This window comes from Hibiscus syriacus, unplaced genomic scaffold, assembly GCF_006381635.1.
Source record: "Hibiscus syriacus cultivar Baekdansim isolate YM2019G1 unplaced genomic scaffold, ASM638163v2 tig00110201_pilon, whole genome shotgun sequence".
Taxonomy (NCBI): Eukaryota; Viridiplantae; Streptophyta; class Magnoliopsida; order Malvales; family Malvaceae; genus Hibiscus; species Hibiscus syriacus.
In genome coordinates, this window is record NW_024062624.1 from 1,105,405 (window position 1) to 1,127,835 (window position 22,431).

General features: G+C 33.9%; 1 protein-coding gene across 1 annotated transcript; it reads right to left on the reverse strand.

The window, feature by feature from the left end:
- Nucleotides 1–19,097: 19,097 nt before the first annotated feature.
- On the reverse strand, nt 19,098–21,175 carry LOC120218758. The gene is made up of 4 exons (XM_039215657.1): nt 20,419–21,175; nt 19,898–20,098; nt 19,559–19,754; nt 19,098–19,472 (listed from the first exon to the last, which is right to left on the reverse strand). The coding sequence occupies exons 1-4, from the start codon at nt 21,136–21,138 to the stop codon at nt 19,288–19,290; spliced, it is 1,302 nt and encodes a 433-aa protein (XP_039071588.1). The 5' UTR covers nt 21,139–21,175; the 3' UTR covers nt 19,098–19,287.
- Between the last annotated feature and the right edge of the window lie 1,256 nt (nt 21,176–22,431).

Genomic DNA, 22,431 nt, shown 5'->3' on the forward strand with positions numbered 1-22,431 from the left:
ACAAGTATAAAGATTTGGTTTGGTTTCAGGATGACTTTCCTATTTTCTATGGTTACATCTATTTAAGATGTCACACATCTATTGATCTTTGTGAACTTTGTCACATGCCTTACTTTGAGGATTTGGTAATTTAATCGGATACGTACAAAATGACGCAACTAGGATTGTCAATTACTAGACCTTCTAGAGTCCTTCCATTTCAATTCTCTGGAATTTTTCATTTAGACTCATCTAATCAAAATAGTGCAAAAATATCGATCTAAAAATGAAATTTCTGAGTGCTTGTGTGAAGTTGACTATAACAGGTGTTTCGTAACTCCCTTAGTCCATTTGTTAACACATTTGCCATTTTGGCTAGCTGAATTCAGCTTTATTGTATATAATAATATAATCACATGTTGCGTATTGCGAGTACTATAAAATTATACGCAAATAATGTGCAAGTATACACAATCGCAAAAGTAATACAGTGATGAGTGAGTATCGTCTCCACAGGGATTGGAAGGATATTGAGTAAAAGTTATGCACTATTCTAAATTAATTAAGTATAGCTAATGGTATTCACAAATGATTATGCCGAGGCAAATGAAATGTGTATGAGTAACAAAAAGAAATGTCATGGCAAAGGAAAATGGTAAAAAAAAAACAGTAAATAAATAAAAAGAAGATAATCCTCACGTGACAAGCTTTCAATGGAATGAATGGTAGGGATTGATCTAAGGATGTTAAACTTATCTCTCAGGCAGATTTAAGCTACCTGGTCGTTACTTACTCGACAGGGCTTTCCTAAAATATTCTCACAGGAACCTAACAGAATAGGATGCCAAGGCATTTGCTCTCACTCAACGATGTTGGACAGCCTACCCTATTGATAAAGACACCCTTTTTAGTCGTTGAAATCCTATCCTAGTCTCTTCCGAGATCTAAGGGATTAGGTTATAATACTCCTAGGCCGGTTCAAAGCCCCTTGAAAATACTATAACCCATTGCTTATGAGGATCTTGTCTTACGTTTCTTCCGAATACTTGCAAGTATTTTTAGCTTAGGATTCTTCTGAACACCTAACCTTCATCTAAGAAATGGACATTTCCATGCCTCTTACAAGCCTAGATGGTGAAGCATTCATAAGCAAAGCAAATAAAGAACCAAAATAAACTTAAACATACCATTAAAAATAAAGTTTAAACATCCATTAAACCAACCACCACCAAATAAGTTAGTTCATGGTGGGGTTCGAAATATTCATAGAAAAATCCATAAAATATTCGTTCCAACAGCCCACAAATAAAATAAAGAAAATAGGAACAAAGGAAAGTGAGAAAAAGCCTTCGACGCGCGCCACCGGAGGTCTCATCGGCCACCACGAACCACCTTAGCTCGCTAGCTCCTCTCGGCGCCTAGCTCACCACTCCTTGAAGCTTTATCAATGGAGGAAAACCCAAGGAAGAAGAAAGGAAAAGGGAAAATAAAAATCTGATTTTTCTGCTACAGTATGCGTCTCATTTCTTCCACACACTCTCTTTCTTGTGAGGTGTAATATATAATAAAAATATCTAGGGGTAATGATGAGGTTGTTGGGATATTGTTGGGTGCAAAATACCCCTCATACCACTAGAATCACATGTTGTGCATGAACCTTATCCTCCAGGTGTCAGTGGTCCCCTAGCAGGCTGTTACAACCATCATTTCATGTGCAGAGCCAGCTGTCCACGTACAGCTGTATATTTTTGTCGTTTTCTGCGCCAGAAATGCCGAGGCATTTCAATCTGCTTCAGCAACGTGTGATGCCGCGACATTACTTCCCAGCTCACCTATTTTGCTTGTTATTTTCTGCACATCACTAAAAACCACACCTTCCTCCTCATATAGCACCTTAATAAAATAAAATGACACAACCACCAAAAATGCAATTATATGCTGCTACATACATCTAAAATGACCTATATGTACCTTTAAACAAGCAATAACTTAAGTTGAAAAGGCCTTAAAAATAATATTTTTACGGAGTTATCACACCCCCAAACTTAAGCTATTGCTTGTCCTCAAGCAATGGATAACAATTAACACAATCAAAATGTCATGGCAATTTCAACAGTAGGACAACAAGACAAAAATTGAATTTCAACCCTCAGAAAAATCGACTTCTACATGCTAGACATATCAAGAATTCAAGTACTTTTCCCTAGGTCAAGATTCTTTATGGTGTTGTGTGTGTGATTTATTGTATCTAATCTATACTTAACGAATTTAGGCAATTTCTAATTGAGTTCCCTAGTTTTGCCACGGCATTAACTCATTCATTAAGCACATTTATACTCCCTTTTCACTTACTACACATTTTTTTTCTTATTTTTTTCACTTTTTTTTACACTGCTACGAAGGGAGTCAGCTCATCACACATACCATCCCACACTTAGGTGAAAGGGAGCATACCTTCCACCCCCAAGCTAGTCAGACAGAGTTATCCCGTGACTATTTTCATTCACTCGTATGCGCGTGGCTGCCATTTATTAAAGAGAGTTCCAGGCAATGCCACGGCAAAGAGGAGTGTCCCTCTACAGCTATGCCGAAGCATTTATTCACGATTAAACAAAATTAAGAGATAAGGGAGTTTTTTTTAATTGATTTATCATTTAAGCATAATACCATATTTTAATGCCAAGGCTAACCAGAGTTCTTTCATAAAAATTTTGTAAGTTCATTAAGTATAGAGAACATACAAATCATGTAATAATAATTTACAAAGCATCAAGCCCTAGAGTCAGTTCTATCATTCTCAATAGTCATTTACATTCAATTTCTAGCCTAAAAAGTTCATCTTCATCAGGTATCATCAAAACATTTCCATCTAACTGTCCTACCATTTACTGATGCCATGGCATAACATTATGTTAATATTATCATGCACATGTTCTACAAAGAACACTACCTCCCCCAAACTTGAGAGAAGCATTGTCCTCAATGCTGAATAAAAACTAAGTTAAACTAGACTACATGCTATGTGATGCGATGCAATTCCATGCAAGGTACCTTGTCTTCCTAAGATGGTGGTGGAGTCGCGCTGGCAGTGCTAGTAGTATTACGTCTGGTGCACTTCCTCAGTGATGTGGGGCTTTTTTCAGGATCAGAACTGGGTTCAGCAGCTGGTGTGCTAGGGCCTTCAGTGTTCTTAGATGTTGAGGTCTCCATACGCCCAACAGATGACTTCAGACGTCATCTAGTCCATGCTGCCTGGGTTAGCATCCTATGGCTTGGGTGTACTGTCTTGCTGAGTGACATTTGTAAATGTCGTGGCATCCTCAAATGATGGCAAGATCACGTCCAGGATGATGAGAAGATTATAAGCCAAACGTGGGAGCATCTCCTTGTGAACAGGTGCCACGACTGCGTCTTGTTAGAGCCTCAATTACATCTAGATTTGCCGTGGCATATTGGTTTATGAAGTTCCCTCGTGAGATTTCATCATATTCCTCCTCCAAAACACCATTCGTCCTAAAAAGAACTAATATTAAAAATAAAAATAAAGAAATAAAACAAAGAAAAACAAACAAACACTCATGAAAAAAACAAAACAAAACTTCTAAAACATAAATTAAAGAGAGTTGAAGGGATGCAAACTCCAAAACATCATGAATTGCTATGGCATTTTTGTCGCGTTCGATTGGAGCACCAGTATAGACTAAAATGCTCCATATATATAACAGCGCCACCTTCAGTGTAAGTCGATAGAACCCGATCTGTAGGACCTTTGTAGTAGTCCTCTCTCCTCTTGAGTGTTCTCCACATAAAGCTAATTTGTGGTAAAATAGGATCTCTTTTCGCTCCCCGTTGCCGTGGCATATTTTAATTGCTTGGGCAGCAAAGTCTTTGAAGAAGTAGGGGTCATCATCCTGCATCCATTTGTTCTTGCCCTGGCTATTCAAGTACGGAAGCAAAATACCACTAACGAGAAAATTGATAATGTCAGCATACCACGACAATGCCGTGGCAAATAATAATTTCTCATCAGGGAATTTAATCTCCATTTCATTCCTTAGTTCTTTCACACTTTCTAGCCTAGAAAAATGGATAGCTACTTGGAGTTTAGGATGAGGAAATTCAATGAAATCCAAAGGTTCAGATTTCGTACCTGGTCTAGCTATGAGTAAGCTAGACTGACCCGTCTCTTTTGAAATATCCTTAAGCTCATCTTTGTCTTCTTCATCAAGCTTCAAGTAATCACCAATGCCTGAAAAATTGCCTTGGCAAAATTCTGCAGCTTCCCTTTGGTCATCAACTCCTGCTAGTGGGGGTTTTTCTTTTGCCATGGCATTATTTTACCTGTCATCTTTGGGTTTACTTATTGAACCTCCAGCTTTGTTCTTCAGCGAATGTAAGTCCTCTTGCAAATGAGATTCTTCATGCACAATCTCATAGCTAGGTTCTTCGAGTGTTTCCCCCCCAAACTTAGCATCTTTGTAGATCTGGGTGCCACTCCCTAAGGTGAATATACTAAATTGCTCACTGCCTTTAGCCTTAGTGACTTCAGTATCACTAGGCAATCTGTCTAGTTGGTATTCTTGTAATGCCGTGGCAATTTGATCCACTTGTATTTCCAAAGCTCTCAAAGACAAATTATGACTTTGCAACCATGCCCCTTGACTTTGTAATAATTCTTCTTGACTCTTAATAGATGCGTCGTGATCTTGTAATAGAGCCTTTGTAGTTGCCATAAAGTCTTGCATAGTGGCCTCTAGAGAACTTGTATTAAGTGAAAATATTGTCCCCTTATTATGCCATGGCATATTCATTTGAAAGGCTGGGAGCTCATCCATATACTGCTACTGAGCGAGATGACTGACATTACAAGCTCCTTGATGCTGACTCCATCCATTGAAGCTTCCCACATAGTTGATGGACTTTTTATTGCTCGGGTATTCACATTCATGGTGATTGCCTTGGCATAACAGACATGCCAAGCTATCAACCTTCACTTCTTTCACCTCCTTAGAATTTTGCAAATTCTTCAACATATTGGTGATGGTAGAGAGTTGGGCCGACACTGAATCTTCAGCTTCCAACTTGAATGTCCCAGATGCCTTCCTTATAGTTTCAAACCTTGAAGAGGGAAATTGGTAATCATGGTTAGCAATTCGATCAAGAATGCCAAAAGCCTCTTCAGGTGATTTGTCAAGCAAAATGCCATTTGTTCAGACATCTAGCATCATCCTCGTGGGTGCATTGGCTCCATTGTAGAACATCACGACTTGAGTCCAGTCGTGGAATCCATGGTTGGTACATTTGCGAAGTAATTCTTTGTAACGGTCCCAACACTCATGCATTGACTCGTCATCAGCTTGGTGAAAAGATGATATGGCATTCCTAAGATGGTTGTTCATATTCGGTGGATTATGCTGTAGCAAATTTTTTTTGCATAATTCATCCCAAGACCTTATAGAGCCGGAAGGTAATCCATTGAGCCATGCCCTGGCATCATCTTTCAAAGAATATGGAAATAACTTCAGTTTCAGCACATCTTCATGCACACCTTCTTGTCGAAAGGAGTCACAGACCTCCAAAAATTCTCGAACATGTTGCCTTGCATCCTCATGAGGAGCACCACCAAACTTTCCAATCAAGTCCAACATGTCGAACATAACCGGTTTAAGCTCGAACTGGGTTGCCTGAATCTTGGGAGGTATAATAGCAGGTTTTAGGTCATCCAAGGTAGGAGCTAAGTAATCTCTAATAGTTTGTGGTCGAGCAGCATTCCTAGCATTTGGAATTGTCGTGGCATTTAGAACTGCAGGATCCTTCACTTGATTTTGAACAACATGAGCCTCAGGTTCTATATGAAATAATGGTTCTTTGGGTCTTTTACGTGTCATGCGACGACGTAACACCTGAAAAAGGTAAACACAAAAACAAGTAACTATGTACAAAGAAAATAAATAAAACGGTGCAATAACTAAACTCAACATCATCAATTGCTAATCCCCGCCAACGGCACCAAAAACTTATTGCGTATTGCGAGTACTATAAAATTATACGCAAATAATGTGCAAGTATACACAATCGCAAAAGTAATACAGTGATGAGTGAGTATCGTCTCCACTGGGATTGGAAGGATATTGAGTAAAATTTATGCACTATTCTAAATTAATTAAGTATAGCTAATGGTATTCACAAATGATTATGCCGAGGCAAATGAAATGTGTATGAGTAACAAAAAGAAATGTCATGGCAAAGGAAAATGGTAAAAAAAATAGTAAATAAATAAAAAGAAGATAATCCTCACGTGACAAGCTTTCAATTGAATGAATGGTAGGGATTGATCTAAGGATGTTAAACTTATCTCTCAGGCAGATTTAAGCTACCTGGTCGTTACTTACTCGACAGGGCTTTCCTAAAATGTTCTCATAGGAACCTAACAGAATAGGATGCCAAAGCATATGCTCTCACTCAACGATGTTGGACAGCCTACCCTATTGATAAAGACACCCTTTTTAGTCGTTGAAATCCTATCCTAGTCTCTTCCGAGATCTAAGGGATTAGGTTATAATACTCCTAGGCCGGTTCAAAGCCCCTTGAAAATACTATAACCCATTGCTTATGAGGATCTTGTCTTGCGTTTCTTCCGAATACTTACAAGTATTTTTAGCTTAGGATTCTTCCGAACACCTAACTTTCATCTAAGAAATGGACATTTCCATGCCTCTTACAAGCCTAGATGGTGAAGCATTCATAAGCAAAGCAAATAAAGAACCAAAATAAACTTAAACATACCATTAAAAATAAAGTTTAAACATCCATTAAACCAACCACCACCAAATAAGTTAGTTCATGGTGGGGTTCGAAATATTCATAGAAAAATCCATAAAATATTCGTTCCAACAGCCCACAAATAAAATAAATAAAATAGGAGCAAAGAGAAGTGAGAAAAAGCCTTCGACGCGCGCCACTGGAGGTCTCCTCGGCCACCACGAACCACCTTAGCTCACTAGCTCCTCTCGGCGCCTAGCTCACCACTCCTTGAAGCTTTATCAATGAAGGAAAACCCAAGGAAGAAGAAAGGAAAAGGGAAAATAAAAATCTGATTTTTCTGCTACAGTATGCGTTTCCTTTCTTCCACACACTCTCTTTCTTGTGAGGTGTAATATATAATAAAAATATCTAGGGGTAATGATGAGGTTTTTGGGATATTGTTGGGTGCAAAATACCCCTCATACCCCTAGAATCACATGTTGTGCATGAACCTTATCCTCTAGGTGTCAGTGGTCCCCTAGCAGGCTGTTACAACCATCATTTCACGTGCAGAGCTAGCTGTCCACATACAGCTGTATATTTTTGTCGTTTTCTGCGCCAGAAATGCCGAGGCATTTCAATCTGCTTCAACAACGTGTGATGCCACGACATTACTTCCCAGCTCACCTATTTTGCTTGTTATTTTCTGCACATCACTAAAAACCACATTTTCCTCCTCATATAGCACCTTAATAAAATAAAATGACACAACCACCAAAAATGCAATTATATGCAGCTACATACATCTAAAATGACATATATGTACCTTTAAACAAACAATAACATAAGTTGAAAAGGCCTTAAAAATAGTATTTTTACGGAGTTATCATCACCTTTATCAGATTAATTGAAACTTATCCATAAAGCCGGGGCGATTAACCAATTACTCTAGAGGGGCAGTTTTATTGCATATAATAGTATAATAGGTTAGCTGAATATTATCCATAAAGCCGGGGCTATTAACCAATTGCTTGAGAGGGACAACTCAAGCATAATAAACTAGCTGAATATTATCCATAAAGCGGGGCTATTAACCAATTGCTTTAGGGGGACAACTTAAGCTTTATTGTATATAATAATATAACATGGGTATCCAAATCCAATTTCTTAAGCTTGTTAAGAAAAACCTGTTATAGTCTAGGTGTTTTGGTGGAATTCAGAAAATCTCTTTGTTAGAGTTCAATTTCCAAGCAACTGACTTAAACTAGATTTACCTATTTGTAAAAATTATGTTCATAATCGAATGTCATCAATAGAAAAATATTCTAATCGGTTTTGTAATGTAATACATCAACGATGCCCCATGTTGTACGCTCCTATATATAAATACCAAGCCTTTTTGTAATTTCTTTCAATAGGAGTAGGCTATCTCATATTTGTAATAGGATAGTGTTTGGGTGTATTTCTTCTGAGGTAAGGTCAATGGTCCTTGTTTTTCTGGTTTTCAATCCTGATATTCTGTCAAAGATTATAACTCTAATCATGAAGAGCTTTTTAATCCAGTTGATATTCAAAGAACTGTAATATTACAAAATTGACTCAATGCTCATAACCTTAATAAGCAACACAAATTTATTTATTGCACAAAAGGCGGAGAAAGGAACAAAAAACAAGTTTAAACAGGATGCTGAAAATAGAAAAGTACTACAGTGGTAGATAACAACTTCCACTTGTTTATTTAGCCTACCCCATCATTCCAATAATGTTGGGTGTGTAATTGGCCCAAGATTTTCCTCATTTGCCCCCATTTCTTGATCATCTTTTGTGTCAACTTATTTGGGTAAGCCTTCAGATACATAACTCTTTGCTTTATTCTGAGCAGTCTCCATCATCATCTTTTTCTTCTCTGGCTGGTAATTGAGCTCATTTTTGGATTCAGAACAACTTTTACTAAGGATGATAGCCTTGTCCTGATTCTGAACACATATTGTGGTTGTAATTGGAGTAATATTCACCAGACTCTTTTCACTAGTCTTTAGAAAATCTGATACAAGCATTTGAGGTTTCTTCAGAGTTTCATCTTTCCCATTCATTCTTAAACATGTGGGCCAGTCTCGAATTACCTCTCCTTTTACTTTTTTATCATTTATAATCAGAGAAGTATTGAGAATTGAACGTTTTATCTTTGGCTCAAGTACTTTGTTTTCTGCGGCATATACTTTACTTGTTTTGATACTACTAACTCCATTTTGATGTTTAATTCTTGATTGTTTGACCAAAACAGACTGATCATCCACTTCTATGATTCCTTGAACCAAAAGGTCTTGAACTCGTTGTTTGAAGCGACCACAATTTTCAATGAAGTGTCCTTGGGCTCCATCGTGATAATCACAGGAGAGTTTCTCATTATACCAACTCGGGTATGGAAGAAACAAAGGCTTAGCTCGACATGGAGTAATAATCTGGGCTTTGAGTAACTCAAGATATAACTTGTTGCATGAAACTGAAGGAAACTTGGGTAGAATTTCCCCTGATATCACTGTCACATTACAATTGTTTACTCTGCTTTCTTGAAGACCTTGTGACTGTTTGCTTTGTTTACCTTTCTTTAATGGTACTGAAATTTCTTCCATGCTTCTCTTCAACTTGATCTTTGTCGCATTTTCTGGGGTCATACCCGATTTCTGGAGATTTATCAAATTTCCACATTCCCCGACAAAGTCTTGGTCATTTGTTTTCATTGTATCAGCTACATCATTCATAATCCCATTCAAATCTTTCACAACAGGATCCTCTAAGGGTTTCTCTCCATGGATTACAATATTCAACTGATCCATCAATTTGGTCAGTTTTTCCTTTGAATCATTCTGGAATTTTTTCACTTGATCAGTCATCTTTTGTTGTGTCTCGATAAATTGCTCTTGTAGTTTCTCGATTCTACCAACCCTTGCTAAAATCTCATTCATGGCTATTATCCTTCTTTAGGAAGACCAAGTTAACTCCACTTTGATTTCAAAATTCTGCCATGGAATTTTCCACGAATTATTCCAATTGTCATGATTAAATGCATGTAGAATAGTTTGAAATAAAATGTAATTATGTAAATATGCAAATGCAAAAATGAAAATATAAATATAAACTTAAAAATGCAAAATGCAAATGTAAATATGTGAATGTAACAATAAAAATGTAAATTGTGTAATACAAAAGTAAACATAAAAGTATAAATGAAAATGCAAAGATGCAAAATGCAAATGCATGTATGAAAAGGTGTTACTCAAGAGTGATCATCTTAGAACAAATTTCATTGAACACAAAAGTTTTCGTGCATCAAACAAAACTTTTACATGTAGGGGACATCTTTCAGTCCTATCTAAAACTTTACATATATGTGATAACTTTCCCTCCTAACTTCTCTAAAGCCAAGTTAGTTTCTATTCATGCTCAAAAGTTGAGTTATCAGTCTGCTTTAATTCCTCGTAAAGTAAGCTTGGTTTATCAGTTTATGGGTTATATTGCTTGTCTAGATTGCAGCTTCTTCCATGACATTATAGTGTTTCTTCATCTTCTGTGTCACTTCTCGGAGTTGCTCATTTTCCCTTGTAAGAGAACTTTTTTGTCCAAGAAGTTCTTGGATTAGATCTTCATATATGTTGCAGTTCTTTTTCAGTTTGGTAACCCCTATTATCCACTCTTCTGGGGTATCTCCTATGCCAGCATTTTGAAAAGCTTGATTGATCATTTGGAAATCTTCATGCATGGTTTCCACTTCTGTGCTCAATTTCTTGTTTTGGTCATTCAAGTCCTTCAAATAACATGCTTGAGCTTCATAAAAACCTCCTCTACTCTGAATGCCCTGACTGATACTCTTACCATAGACTGCTTTTGGTATCAATCTGGCAGGATCTTTGTGGAGTACTTTTGGTATTAATATAACAGGATCTCTGTGTGCATTGCTTGCTTCTATCCTCGGAGTTTCCTCAGGATGTCTTTCCTTGGCCGCATCATATTTTGTTTGATCATAAAACGTTTTGTCCATTTACGATTTCTTTCTAATTTGATGAACAATCTTTCAAGTTAACACCTTTTGGTTATGCCATGATCATGTAATGCAGGCACAAAACAAAAGAAATCAATATAAACAAGTTAAAACAAAACAAAATGTATGAAATATAAAAATGAGAAAGGAAATAAATAAATTGGTAAGTACCAATTAATGAAAAGAAAATATTCTACTTATCATGGTATATAATATATCCTAACCTCATGCTTTCTAGTTCCATGCTTTGTTTGGAAAAATTAACCTAACAATATGATTACTAGTTCGCAGACAATTATTCAGAGAGAAAAATAATAAATTAAATAAATTAAAAGATAGAGCTTATTTCTCCTTTGTGTATACCTATGGACAGGGTTTCAATACTTCTTAGATCAGGTGAAATGCTAGGGTTTATTATATGTAGGGTTTCAGTTCTAGGAGTAAAGGTACCCGAATTGTCCTTGTTAGTGCCCCCTTGGACTGCCAACCCTCAATCCTAGTCCACTATAGACTTAAATAGATCGAGTTCAATTCGAGGGGACACATTTCTCTATGCCTGACACGAAGAATAAATTCCCACAAAGATATAGAGCATATGAACCCCGAAAGCTACTTACTAGGTCTAACACGGAGAATAAATTCTCACGAAGACGACGCTTTCACTCTCACTTAAAATGGACAAGCTTGATTATAAAGCTTTATGTTATGCAATGCAAGTGATGTGTGTGAGGAGAAATGTTCAAACCTCTAACAAATAAATAATAAAATTTAATATTTGAAAATAAAGCATTAATTAAAATAGCATATAAATATTATGAAAATAATAAGTATATATATAAAAATTTTGAAAAGAAATAATTAAAAATTAAATATATGAATTTTTAATTTTCTAATTGATAGAGACAATTAATAATTGGTTTTAAAGTTTGACCAATCCCCAGCGGAGTCGCAACAGGTTTTCGCCCGAGCACAAATTTTTTACTTGGCGGGAAAATTAAAATGAATAAATAAATTATTTTGATTTAAAAAATGTTTTGAGAGTAGCCATTGACCTTTTTTGGGTTAGGTAGGTCAAATACCTAAAATCAATCTTTTAAAATAGTTTTGAAGAAAACATAATTTAAAAGATAAACTGATCTGTGTATAACCAAAAATTTTAGTAAAAAAGGATTCGTGGTCGTTTATATTTAGGGAAGGATTAGCACCCCTATAATGCCCAAAATTGGTACTCAGTAATTATAAATTGTCTCTATTATTGGAAATTTAAGAATTCAAATATATATTTAATTCATAATCCTATTATTTCAAATTTATTAGTATAATTTTAAGAAAATATTTATATATAAATAAGATATTTATTTACTTAGAAATATCATAAAAAGACTTCTAGGTGCTTTAAGACAGCCCATTTCTTAATATTAAAAAATAAATAAATATTAATAAAACATTTCTCTAAAAGTAATTAAAAAAATTAATATATATAATTTATAAAAATATAATATTTATTTATTTAAAAATATCAGAAAATGGACATCTAGTTGCTTTAAGACTGCCCTTTCTTAATATTGAAAAATAAATATATATTAAAATATGATTATTTTAAAAGTAATTTATAAAATCAAATTTATAAATAGGATTTTAATAGAAAATAAATAGAATAAATAAATAAATATTATTATATATATATATATATATTTATATGACTAAATAATAATAATAATAGTAATAATAAAAAATAAACATAAAAAATTAAACAATGAATAAATAAAAGTAAAACTTATATATTTAAAAAAACAATAAAAATAAAAATAAATTAAAATATTAAAACTAGTGATTAATTATAACATATTAAAATTAGATACCCTAATTCATAATTATTTATTTAAAATCATAGAGACTAAATATGTTATTTTACATTTATTTAATTTAGGGACTAAAATAAACTTATATCAAATTCGAATATTAAATTAAAATAAATTAAAACATGATGTCCGGGACTAAAACATTATTTAACAAAATTATAATGGTTAATTCGGTTATTTTACTTAATATATATATAATTATGTTTAGGGACTAAATTATAATAAACTAAAAATTAAGAAACCGAATTAAAAGACTTAATAATAGATTTCAGTGACTAAAATAGAAGATTACAAAATTGTGGGTACTGCAGAAAGGGTTTGACCAATAGTGAAATTATGCACATACCCCTCCCCAAAACGGCGTCATTTGGGAAGGGGTATTTAAACCCTTTATGGCCGGCCGTAATGGCCATTTCTCATTTCTTTCTTCTTTCCTTTTCTCTTTAACTGAGAGATTCTCCCCCTTCTCTCTAAATACTCTCATCGGGGAAGAGAGCTGGCCATTCTCCCCCTTCATGGTGGCCGAATTTTTTCTAACCTACCCCAAAATATAGATCTCAGAGTCCTAAAACCTATTTTGAGGTTGTTTTAACCTAAAACCCCACCAAACGTAGTAAATCTATGATTACTACCTTCGATTTTTCGTATCTCCGGCGAAGTGTGAGGACGCGTGGAAGGCTCCGATGATTATGTAGTTTCCTTGGTAAGCTTCTGTTCTCTTCTCCTTCTTTATTTGGCTACTGTTGGGTATTGTTGTTTGTTGTTCGTTTTCTGCTCTCTGTCTCTCTCGTTCGTTGTTGTTGTGGTCTCTTCCTGTTCTCTTTTTTCTGGTTGTTGTTTGTTGTCCTCCGTTTTTTTTCTTATTTCCAGGCGTGGTCGATGGTTTTTATAACCATAATTGGTGATGGCTTCCAACCGGGTAAAGAATGGCCCTCGATGTGAGTCACCAAACTATGGTGGTGACTCACCATAGGGCAGCGACGTGGAAGACATCTTTGAGTCTTCTGGATACTTCGGCGAGGTGTGGCAGCAGGTGGAGCGTCGTTGGAGGCGGCGGCAGTGGCGTGGAAGAGGAAGCGACGACGTGGCCCTAGGGTATCATAACCCTAGGGTTTCTTCTGGCACATCTGGGGACCGTTGGATCTAATCAGATCCAATGGCTGATGATGGATGACGGATGAGGCATGAAACATAAACCCTAATCAGATTTAGGGTTTCCTTTGGGCCACAGAATCTGGGCTTCTGTATTTGGGTTGGGGCTGTTTGTATTTTTGGATCTGAAATAATAAAATTTATTTAATAATAATAATAATAATAAAATTATTATAGTAATAATAAAATATAATAAATAAAATAAATAATAAATAATGGGTAATGGACAAAAAATTTAATGTCTACATACCTAGTTCAGTTTCACATAGCTTATCACATATACAAGTCTTCTAATAAATTATCATCAAAAGCTCCTATAATATCTCTCTATGGCTTTATAGATTTTTACTATATATCTTATTCATTATAAATTCATTTAAGCCTATAAATCTTTCCCATATAATTTATCTTACATGTTTCTATAGTCACTTCCTCTTGTTATCACATAAGTCATTGGTATTTTACATAATTCGTGATCCTATAATTTATATCTCAGGATCATATAACTCATATAACATTTTCCTATAATACATAAAATCATTGCCATATAACACATATCATATAAATTCATACCACTTCACATGTAATACGATCTAAGCATATTCACATAATATCAAATATAATCATATATTCAACATATTAGAAACATACTTGTCGCAAGTCCAATTTCCATATACAATACGTATATTCTAATAATACGCACTCACTTGGCCTTACTAGTCAATACCGATCTGTTATCTTTTCCTTGATCGATCTTACTTGCCAAGTTCCGGAACTTGTTTAGGCTCTGTATCTACATAGTAATATATTGATACTTATCAGTATACTAATTAATATATTCTAAACTATCATTTTTAGGCTAAAAGAAAAGCTATTTTGATCTCTTAATAAACTTATGCATCGATGCACTACATCGTGTATCGATGCATCCCTTGACGAGTGCATCGATGCACTATCTATGCATCGGTACATAAATCCCATTCGATGTTTGTATTTTAAGGGGGTGCATCGATGCACTACTTGTGCATCGATACACTGATGGCATTCGATGTTTCTTCTTTAAAGAGTGCATCGGTACACATTGAATGTGCATCAATACACTTTGCCCAGAATTCATATTTTACGCCCGAAAATCATCAACTCTTCATTCAATTCTTCTATTTTAATCCCCTATCATGTCATTAAACTCAACTACCATTACTTAAACCAACTTGTATTCATATAAACCATCTCTATATTCCATATCTCATCATGATTCTTAATTTTAAGAATCGTACTAAACTTTTAACTTTGTTATTAATCTTTTCTAACTTCATAAATCTCTTATTATTAGTGATGACAAGTCAAATTCCTTCTCAAATTTCACTTATGAACTCTTTTCCAGAAATTCATCTAAAAACTCATTTTCTTTAATCTCTTCTATATCTTTCATCTTGTTGTTTTAGAACAAATTAAACTTTCCTTAAGCTTAATTATCATCTAATGATCACAACCCAACCTTAAAATCAACAATTAATCAACAAGCAAAGAAACTCACACTTGAGCTTGGAGATACGGGAGGAGGAAGAAGAAAAAAGAAAAATCTGGAGAATTCTCTCATTTCCCACGTGGTTCCCTTATCTTATAAAAGGAATATAAAAATCTTACTTGTCAATTGACCATTTTACCCTTTAATTCATTCAATAATTACCAAACAACCTTCAACTATATTTCCAATAAGTCATTAAACTATTTAACTATTCTACTTTTATCACCAAATTTCAAAAATTCTCATTTTAATCACTGACCCGGATTTCGAGATGTTACAAATATTACACAAAACTCGATATTCTCAAGGTCTCGATCTCGTATACACAATAAATGGAGGCCCAAAGAATAAGTTGCTTCAACCAAACCTCGATCGAAAGCTTGTTGGAGTAATTATAACTCATGTTCAACATCTAAAAGTAGCGTAGAAACACAATCTTGCATCCTAATCTAATATAGCGCATAGAGATTATTTGCAACAAACAACATATTAGAGAAAGTAGTTATGGGCGACACTGCCGATACATAGAATAAAGTAAGAATGAGTGGATAGAAACGACTACATTTTCCACCCAAAAGTAATAACAAACTTATAGAAGAAAGTTGCAACCTTAAATGGAAGGTTGGTTTTAGATTTTTCTTGTACACAAAAATTATTATGTGTCATGAAGATGTTGTGTCCTTTTGAAGGTATTTAAACAAATACTTCTAAGGTGAATTACGACTTCTTTCAAGCTCTTAAGTATTAATGCTCTCATTTCAAAGTTGCATGTTCACGTGTTAGTATCGATTACAATAGATATATTGATCTTGTATACTAACTTTCACAAGTCTTCAACGTATAAGAAAATGAGTTCCTCTTGACCCACAATGAAAAAGAATGTAATGAGATTTAAAATTGACCTACAATTCTACTGGATCCCATGTTACGTAGAGAATCTTTAGGTTATCCAAAACCCACTAAGATTCATATTGATATGTATATTAGAGAGATGATCGAAGAACCTAAACAATATGAACATTATATAAACTCATACCACAATAGAAAAAAATGTCAAATCTCTTACATATTCCTATATATTGTACTTTGTCATCTATAATATTTTTTCAAATAATTTCATTTTTAGCATATATTTACATAAAATCAATTTAATTATATCTATAATATTTTTTCAAATAATTTCATTTTTAGCATATATTTACATAAAATCAATTTAATTATATTTAAAATGTTAACCTTAACATAAATGATCATATGTATGATAATTTTTATCTTCAAATCTTACGAAATAACCTTAAATATAATCATTAAAAATAAGAATTATAAACCATTAAAACTAACATAACATATCTCAAAGTTAACCCTAAACTCTAAAACCCTAAATCCTAAAACTCATAAACCTCTCTAAACTTAAATATATAAATCACTAACCTAAAATGAAACTTGAGGTGATTTTAGAGTGTAAAAGACATTTGTTGTCAAATGAACCTTTTATATATATTGCCACATATATATATAATATTTTTTAAGAAAAAAAAATACCATATCGAGAAATAAATGATTAGTGGTATTTAAATAATAAAAATTTTCACTACATTTAGGTAGAAAGGTTCTTTTTTTTGGCGATTGAATTATGTAAAATTTGCCATTTTGTAGGTAGACTGACAACTTCAACAAATTCTTGTACCTATTTCATTCATATATAATTTATTGGGTGACTGACACAAGTAATTGATATTAAATTTTATTTCTTGAGAACTAATTTAACTATAAATGTAAAATATATATATTAATAATTTTATTTCTGCATGTTGATGCTTTTTATTTAAATGGAAAAGTTTAAGGAAATTGATTGACACTTAATCTTTCCGTTATGATTTATTTTTGGACTGTAAGTAAAACGTCTTTGATCGTAATATTGATGTTTTATTTATTTATTTTGTAGTCGAAGCTATCAAAAGATTAATAAATCAGGTAAATAATAAAATTTATATTTTTTTCTTAGAATATTTTTTATCACATTCAACGGTTGTTTATGGTGGTTTTCACTATTTTATAGTGTCAAAAATCGATAATAATAATTTACTTATTCTACTAATTGCTAGAATCATCTTGGAAATGTATGTTTAAATTCTAGTTTTTGAGCTGGATCTATTCGCATATAAAATCCTATAAACATCTAGACTCACCTGTTTTAACGAGTTTAAAGTATATTATTTTCAAATTAAATTTAATATGTGAATAATTTATATTCTATAAACTTAAAAGAAAATTAACATATTCAAATCATATTTTGTTTTTTTAATGTTATGAATATTTTTATTATTATATGTAATTCTACAATTTTATCATAACCAATGTTATCGGGTATATCAAAAATTATAAAGATGATTAAAAGTTTTACAAGTATTAATTCAATTAACACGATTGCTATTATAATATCTAAAAGGATATAAGTTCAAGTACCTTTAAACTTGTATTTTCTTAAATTTAAGAGTGGATTAATTTTTTTATAATTTAAATATTATATTTTAAATTTTATTCTGTCATCAATTATATATGTATAATAGTAAAGGTTTAATTTTAGATTAAACAATTATTATTTGTATTTTCTTAAATTTAAGAGTGGATTAATTTTTTTATAATTTAAATATGATATTATAAATTTTATTCTGTCATCATTTATATATGTATAATATTAAAGGTTTAATTTTAGATTAAACAAATTATTATTTGTATTGATATTGTTACCCTATTATTTATTTGTATGATAATAAAGTTTAGAATTCTATACATTAATGTAAACGTTGACACAATAATATTTCATATTATGATATTCGTGTAATTATTTATTAAATATAATGTTTTTACTTGTCGTATTACAAGGTCTGCTTAGCCATAAATTAGGGCATATAAAATAGTAGTTTAAGGGCAAAGATGTAGAAGAGGTACATAAAATAAATTAAAGGATAAAGTATAGTAATGGTCACTAAATTTTTCTAAGGCTTTCATTTAGGTCTCCCAACTTTTAAAACTTGCAATAGAGTCCCCCCAACATTTAGTCCGTTTGCAATATGGTCCCTGAAGTAACTGTTAGGGGACCAAATTGCAAACGAACTAAATGTTGGGGGACTGTATTGCAAGTTTTAAAAGTTGAGGGACCTAAATGAAAGCTTTAGAAAAATTCAGTGACCATTACTATATTTTACCCTTAAATTAAATATATTAAATTATAAAAAATAATCTTTAATCAAATAGTGACACATCACTATCAGATTAAAAGATTAAATTTATTAAATTAAATTAAAATCATGACTAAATTGATAGAATATATAAGGATCAAAGATCAAATTTGTAAATATACCAATTGATTAACTGCCATGTCAATACTTCCACTAAATGTTAATAGCAAATGACTTGTTTGAATACATTTAAATAGTTGAATGACCTGACTGACAAAATTTTTAAAATTGTGGTCAAAATTAAAGGTGACAATAGCAAATTTTATTATTACTAGTAGAAAAGAGCATTTTATCTATTACTAAACGAAGTTATGACTGAAGAAATTTATCTTGTTGACGTTATGCTTCAATCAAAATCATGATTGAAGCCGTGGGATTGAGAACATTGTGTGGGGACGCTCATGGAGTAAGAATAAGAACTATTTACACGGACATTGAATGGTTTGTTCGACGACTACAGATACATATTGGACGGAATGCGAAATTTGGCTTGCAAAATGGACAACAGGGAAGCATAGAAGTTACTCGTCCTTGATATAAACATCCGGAATGCGAAATTTGGCTTGCAAAATGGACAACAGGGAAGCATAGAAGTTACTCGTCCTTGATATAAACATCCCTTCATCCACATGCACGTAAACAAACTGTACAGTATGATCATCCATGGGAAGAAATCCACCATGCACTCCAGTTGTTGCTTGTTTCACAAGCTGCACCACGAAACGGCAAATCGTGTTGGAACTAACAACGTAGGCTGGAGTAGAGATTACCCAGAGCAGCATACAAGGGCTCAGCAGCCTTTGGTCTGTCCACAGTCCCGAGTAATATGTCGGCGGTGGTGAGATACGGATCGCCATAGAACCGTAGGTTGGCATCCATTCTTGTTGCGACAATGTTTCCTTCTAACGACACACCGACAAATGCCCCTGCAAAATTTGCAACAAAATGGCTGGATGATCAAATCCATCAACTAGGCAAAAGAAGAATATAAACACATTGTAGGATGAAATACCTTTGCTACAACTATAGGTATAGCACATGCCGGAACCACTATCCCCTGCCCGAAGATCAGCTTCCACCACTCTCCCCACAGGTCCTGCAGCAGCACTGCCGCCAGCACCAAGAGAAAAATGCATTCGACTACAAAACGTCTTCACAGCTTTTGAATCATGAAGCACAATTATGAAATCCGTGAGCTCACCTCCAATCTAAGGAACACATAAAAACAACATTTAGTTAATAGATTACGCATATAAATACTTTGGAACTTGGAAGGCAAATGATCTTTCAGCTGCCTACAGGTGTATAATCAGAGCTAGGACAGGTATATTTTTCTTGATTAAAAGTTTACCTGAGCACCCCATCCTAAACCAACAGATAACAAAGCTGATGGGGCAGACCATGTTCCATCTGGCCTTCGAGCAATAACAAGACCAGTCCCAACTTTGTATGCAACAAGAACTCCAGCTTTAGCAACAGTTAAAATGGCTAAGCCTTTGGCTCCTTTCAGAACTGCCAATGGTATAGATCTCTCTGGATTCAACCTAGCAACCTGTCCAACTCAACAACTGTTACTAGAAGCTTCTGACAGTGTCAAAACATAGTCTTTATGTAGCTTCAATATACAAAAATTAGTTTTAACTTTTTTTTAAAGCTGAAGTAACCAGGTAAGGAAATGGAATGTCTTCTGGTTTATGATTTCAAGATGCAAACCATACCCGTGAAAGCTTAATCTAGTTGGCAAGTATGAACAAGTCAAGAACTGTCTATTAAGGATTACATTATATCAGGGGAAGGAAATCACAAGGTCAACGAAAGTTTTGGACAAATAAAACAATCGTCTAGCATGAATAATGAAAATTAGGATCTTACCTGGCAATAGCTTCTCAAGGTATTGGATGCTTTGTAAATCTCATGTTCCATGGACAAGCCAACAGGCAAATTCAACCAACCACGAGTACAGGTCCAATCCATGACATCGTGTTTCGCTACTTGAGCAGCATTGCTAATGGTATTGATAAGAACCCCCTGCAATGGATCAAGCCTGTCATAGCAAGAATCACACACCCTCTGGGGATTTCTTTCCCTAAATTTAACAGGTAGCAAGCACCTTCCCTTAGAGCATGCTCTGCATAAAATCCCTCCACAAAACCGGCAATGATGTCTGCCACGTGTAAGTGCAGTGAAGGGAGCACTGCACTGCATGCAAACTGTGGTAGCACTATCAGGAATCCACTCTGGTGGCTTAGCTTCCAAAACCTCTTTATATGCGCTATAATCTATCCCACTTGCCCCCATAACTGGCGGGGCACTTGGTATATAAACAGAGGAGTGCAAATATGTATCCTCGTTTTTTCCAGACCCCAAAAATGAAACATTAGAACTTTGGTATTGCTGATTCACAGAAACACTCGAGGAGCCTTTATTACGCGCAGTTACAATTGCAAATAACCCACTCAACACATTCTTCACGTTCACCTCTGGATACAAGCCATTTTGCATTGAACTACGGATATCATCACCAGAATCATATCCTCCATTAATATAATCATCGGACTCATCAGGAAACTGATAAACGTAATCATTCTTCATCGACTTTGAGCCAAATAGGACAATACTTTTGTCTTGTGGCTCAAAATTAAAAGGGAACACTTTTTTTCCTTTTCCTATACACAATTCAAACAGAGCTCTTTCACAAAATCAAAATAAAATAAAAGTTCTCCGAATTAGGATTTCACGAAGTTGATTTTTAATCCTAATTTATGGATTGAATGCGGGAAACAAAAATAGAAATCGGATTCGCACCTTTTTCGTACGAGTATATGGTGATTAGATATCCGACCGGAATTCTGATTTCGAAGCCTAAACCTTCAATCCTTAATGATAAAAACAACAAGAAGCAGGAAAGCGAGTTTTTTTCGTGTCGTGTCTTACTTATGGTGGAAGTCGTTCGAGGATAGAGAGAACGAAAACAAAAGAACAGCCATTGCACGAAATCTCAGGGAATAAAATCAAATAAAATAGAAGAGAAGTCTCAGGGCATTTAGAAAGGCTGATCTGCTTAGATCCAAAACTCCCAGACCATGAATTTTATTTAGGCCCTTAGTGGTCACAATTAGGTTCTTAGATCAAGCAGTGGGCTGATTATACTCTTGACACAAATTCCTAGTCCATAATTTGATTAGCGTCAGGTTAATTGTTCTAACTCCATTGGTTTACATAGGTAGCTCAGATTCGCATATCGATCTATTGGATTGATATCCGATTTGATTTCATTAGAAAATTTTCAAATATAATTTGAATTATAAAATATTAATTTTTAAGTTTGAGATGAATCTCTCAACTGTACATATTATATGTATAGTATATGAGTAAACTAATAGATATATTATAAATAATCATAAAAAATAGTTTAAATTTAAATCAATTAATGTCATAATTTATAAATATTTATAATTAAATTTAAATAAAAACTCGAACAATTCAATTTAACTTGACTCATGTTTTATAAATTCAATTTTAAAAAAATCAAATAAATATAAATTACTAACTTGTTAACTCACTAACTCTCATTTCATTCATTAGCTTCTACCAATGAACAAATTACAAATTAATTGAATTCTAATTCTGGGTTAAATTTTTGTTGGTTTCTGATCAGACATAATTTCAGAATAAACTCTTATATCTAACACCATTATGTCAAAATCCCGGCAGTGGTCGGCAAAGCAACAACCTCGAGAGTTGTACAATAACAACTATTACAAGCTGAGTAGGTTGACACCTCCTCGCTCTGAAATGATTTTCCCACGAGTTTGCACTCTTTGACACGTCTGCTCCATCAAAGACGAGGTTTTCAGCCTTTTCGGTAAAGGCAATTTTTAACCT

Bases quoted from the DNA above. Each gene is read 5' to 3' on its own strand.
- LOC120218758 (XM_039215657.1), bottom strand. From the start codon at position 21,138: ATGAAGAATGATTACGTTTATCAGTTTCCTGATGAGTCCGATGATTAT. The intron at 19,755-19,897 runs GTAAACTTTTAA...TGTGTTCCTTAG, and splicing joins GTTTAGGATGGGGTGCTCAG to ATTGGAGGTGAGCTCACGGA. The intron at 19,473-19,558 runs GTATTTCATCCT...CAAATTTTGCAG, and splicing joins TACCTATAGTTGTAGCAAAG to GGGCATTTGTCGGTGTGTCG.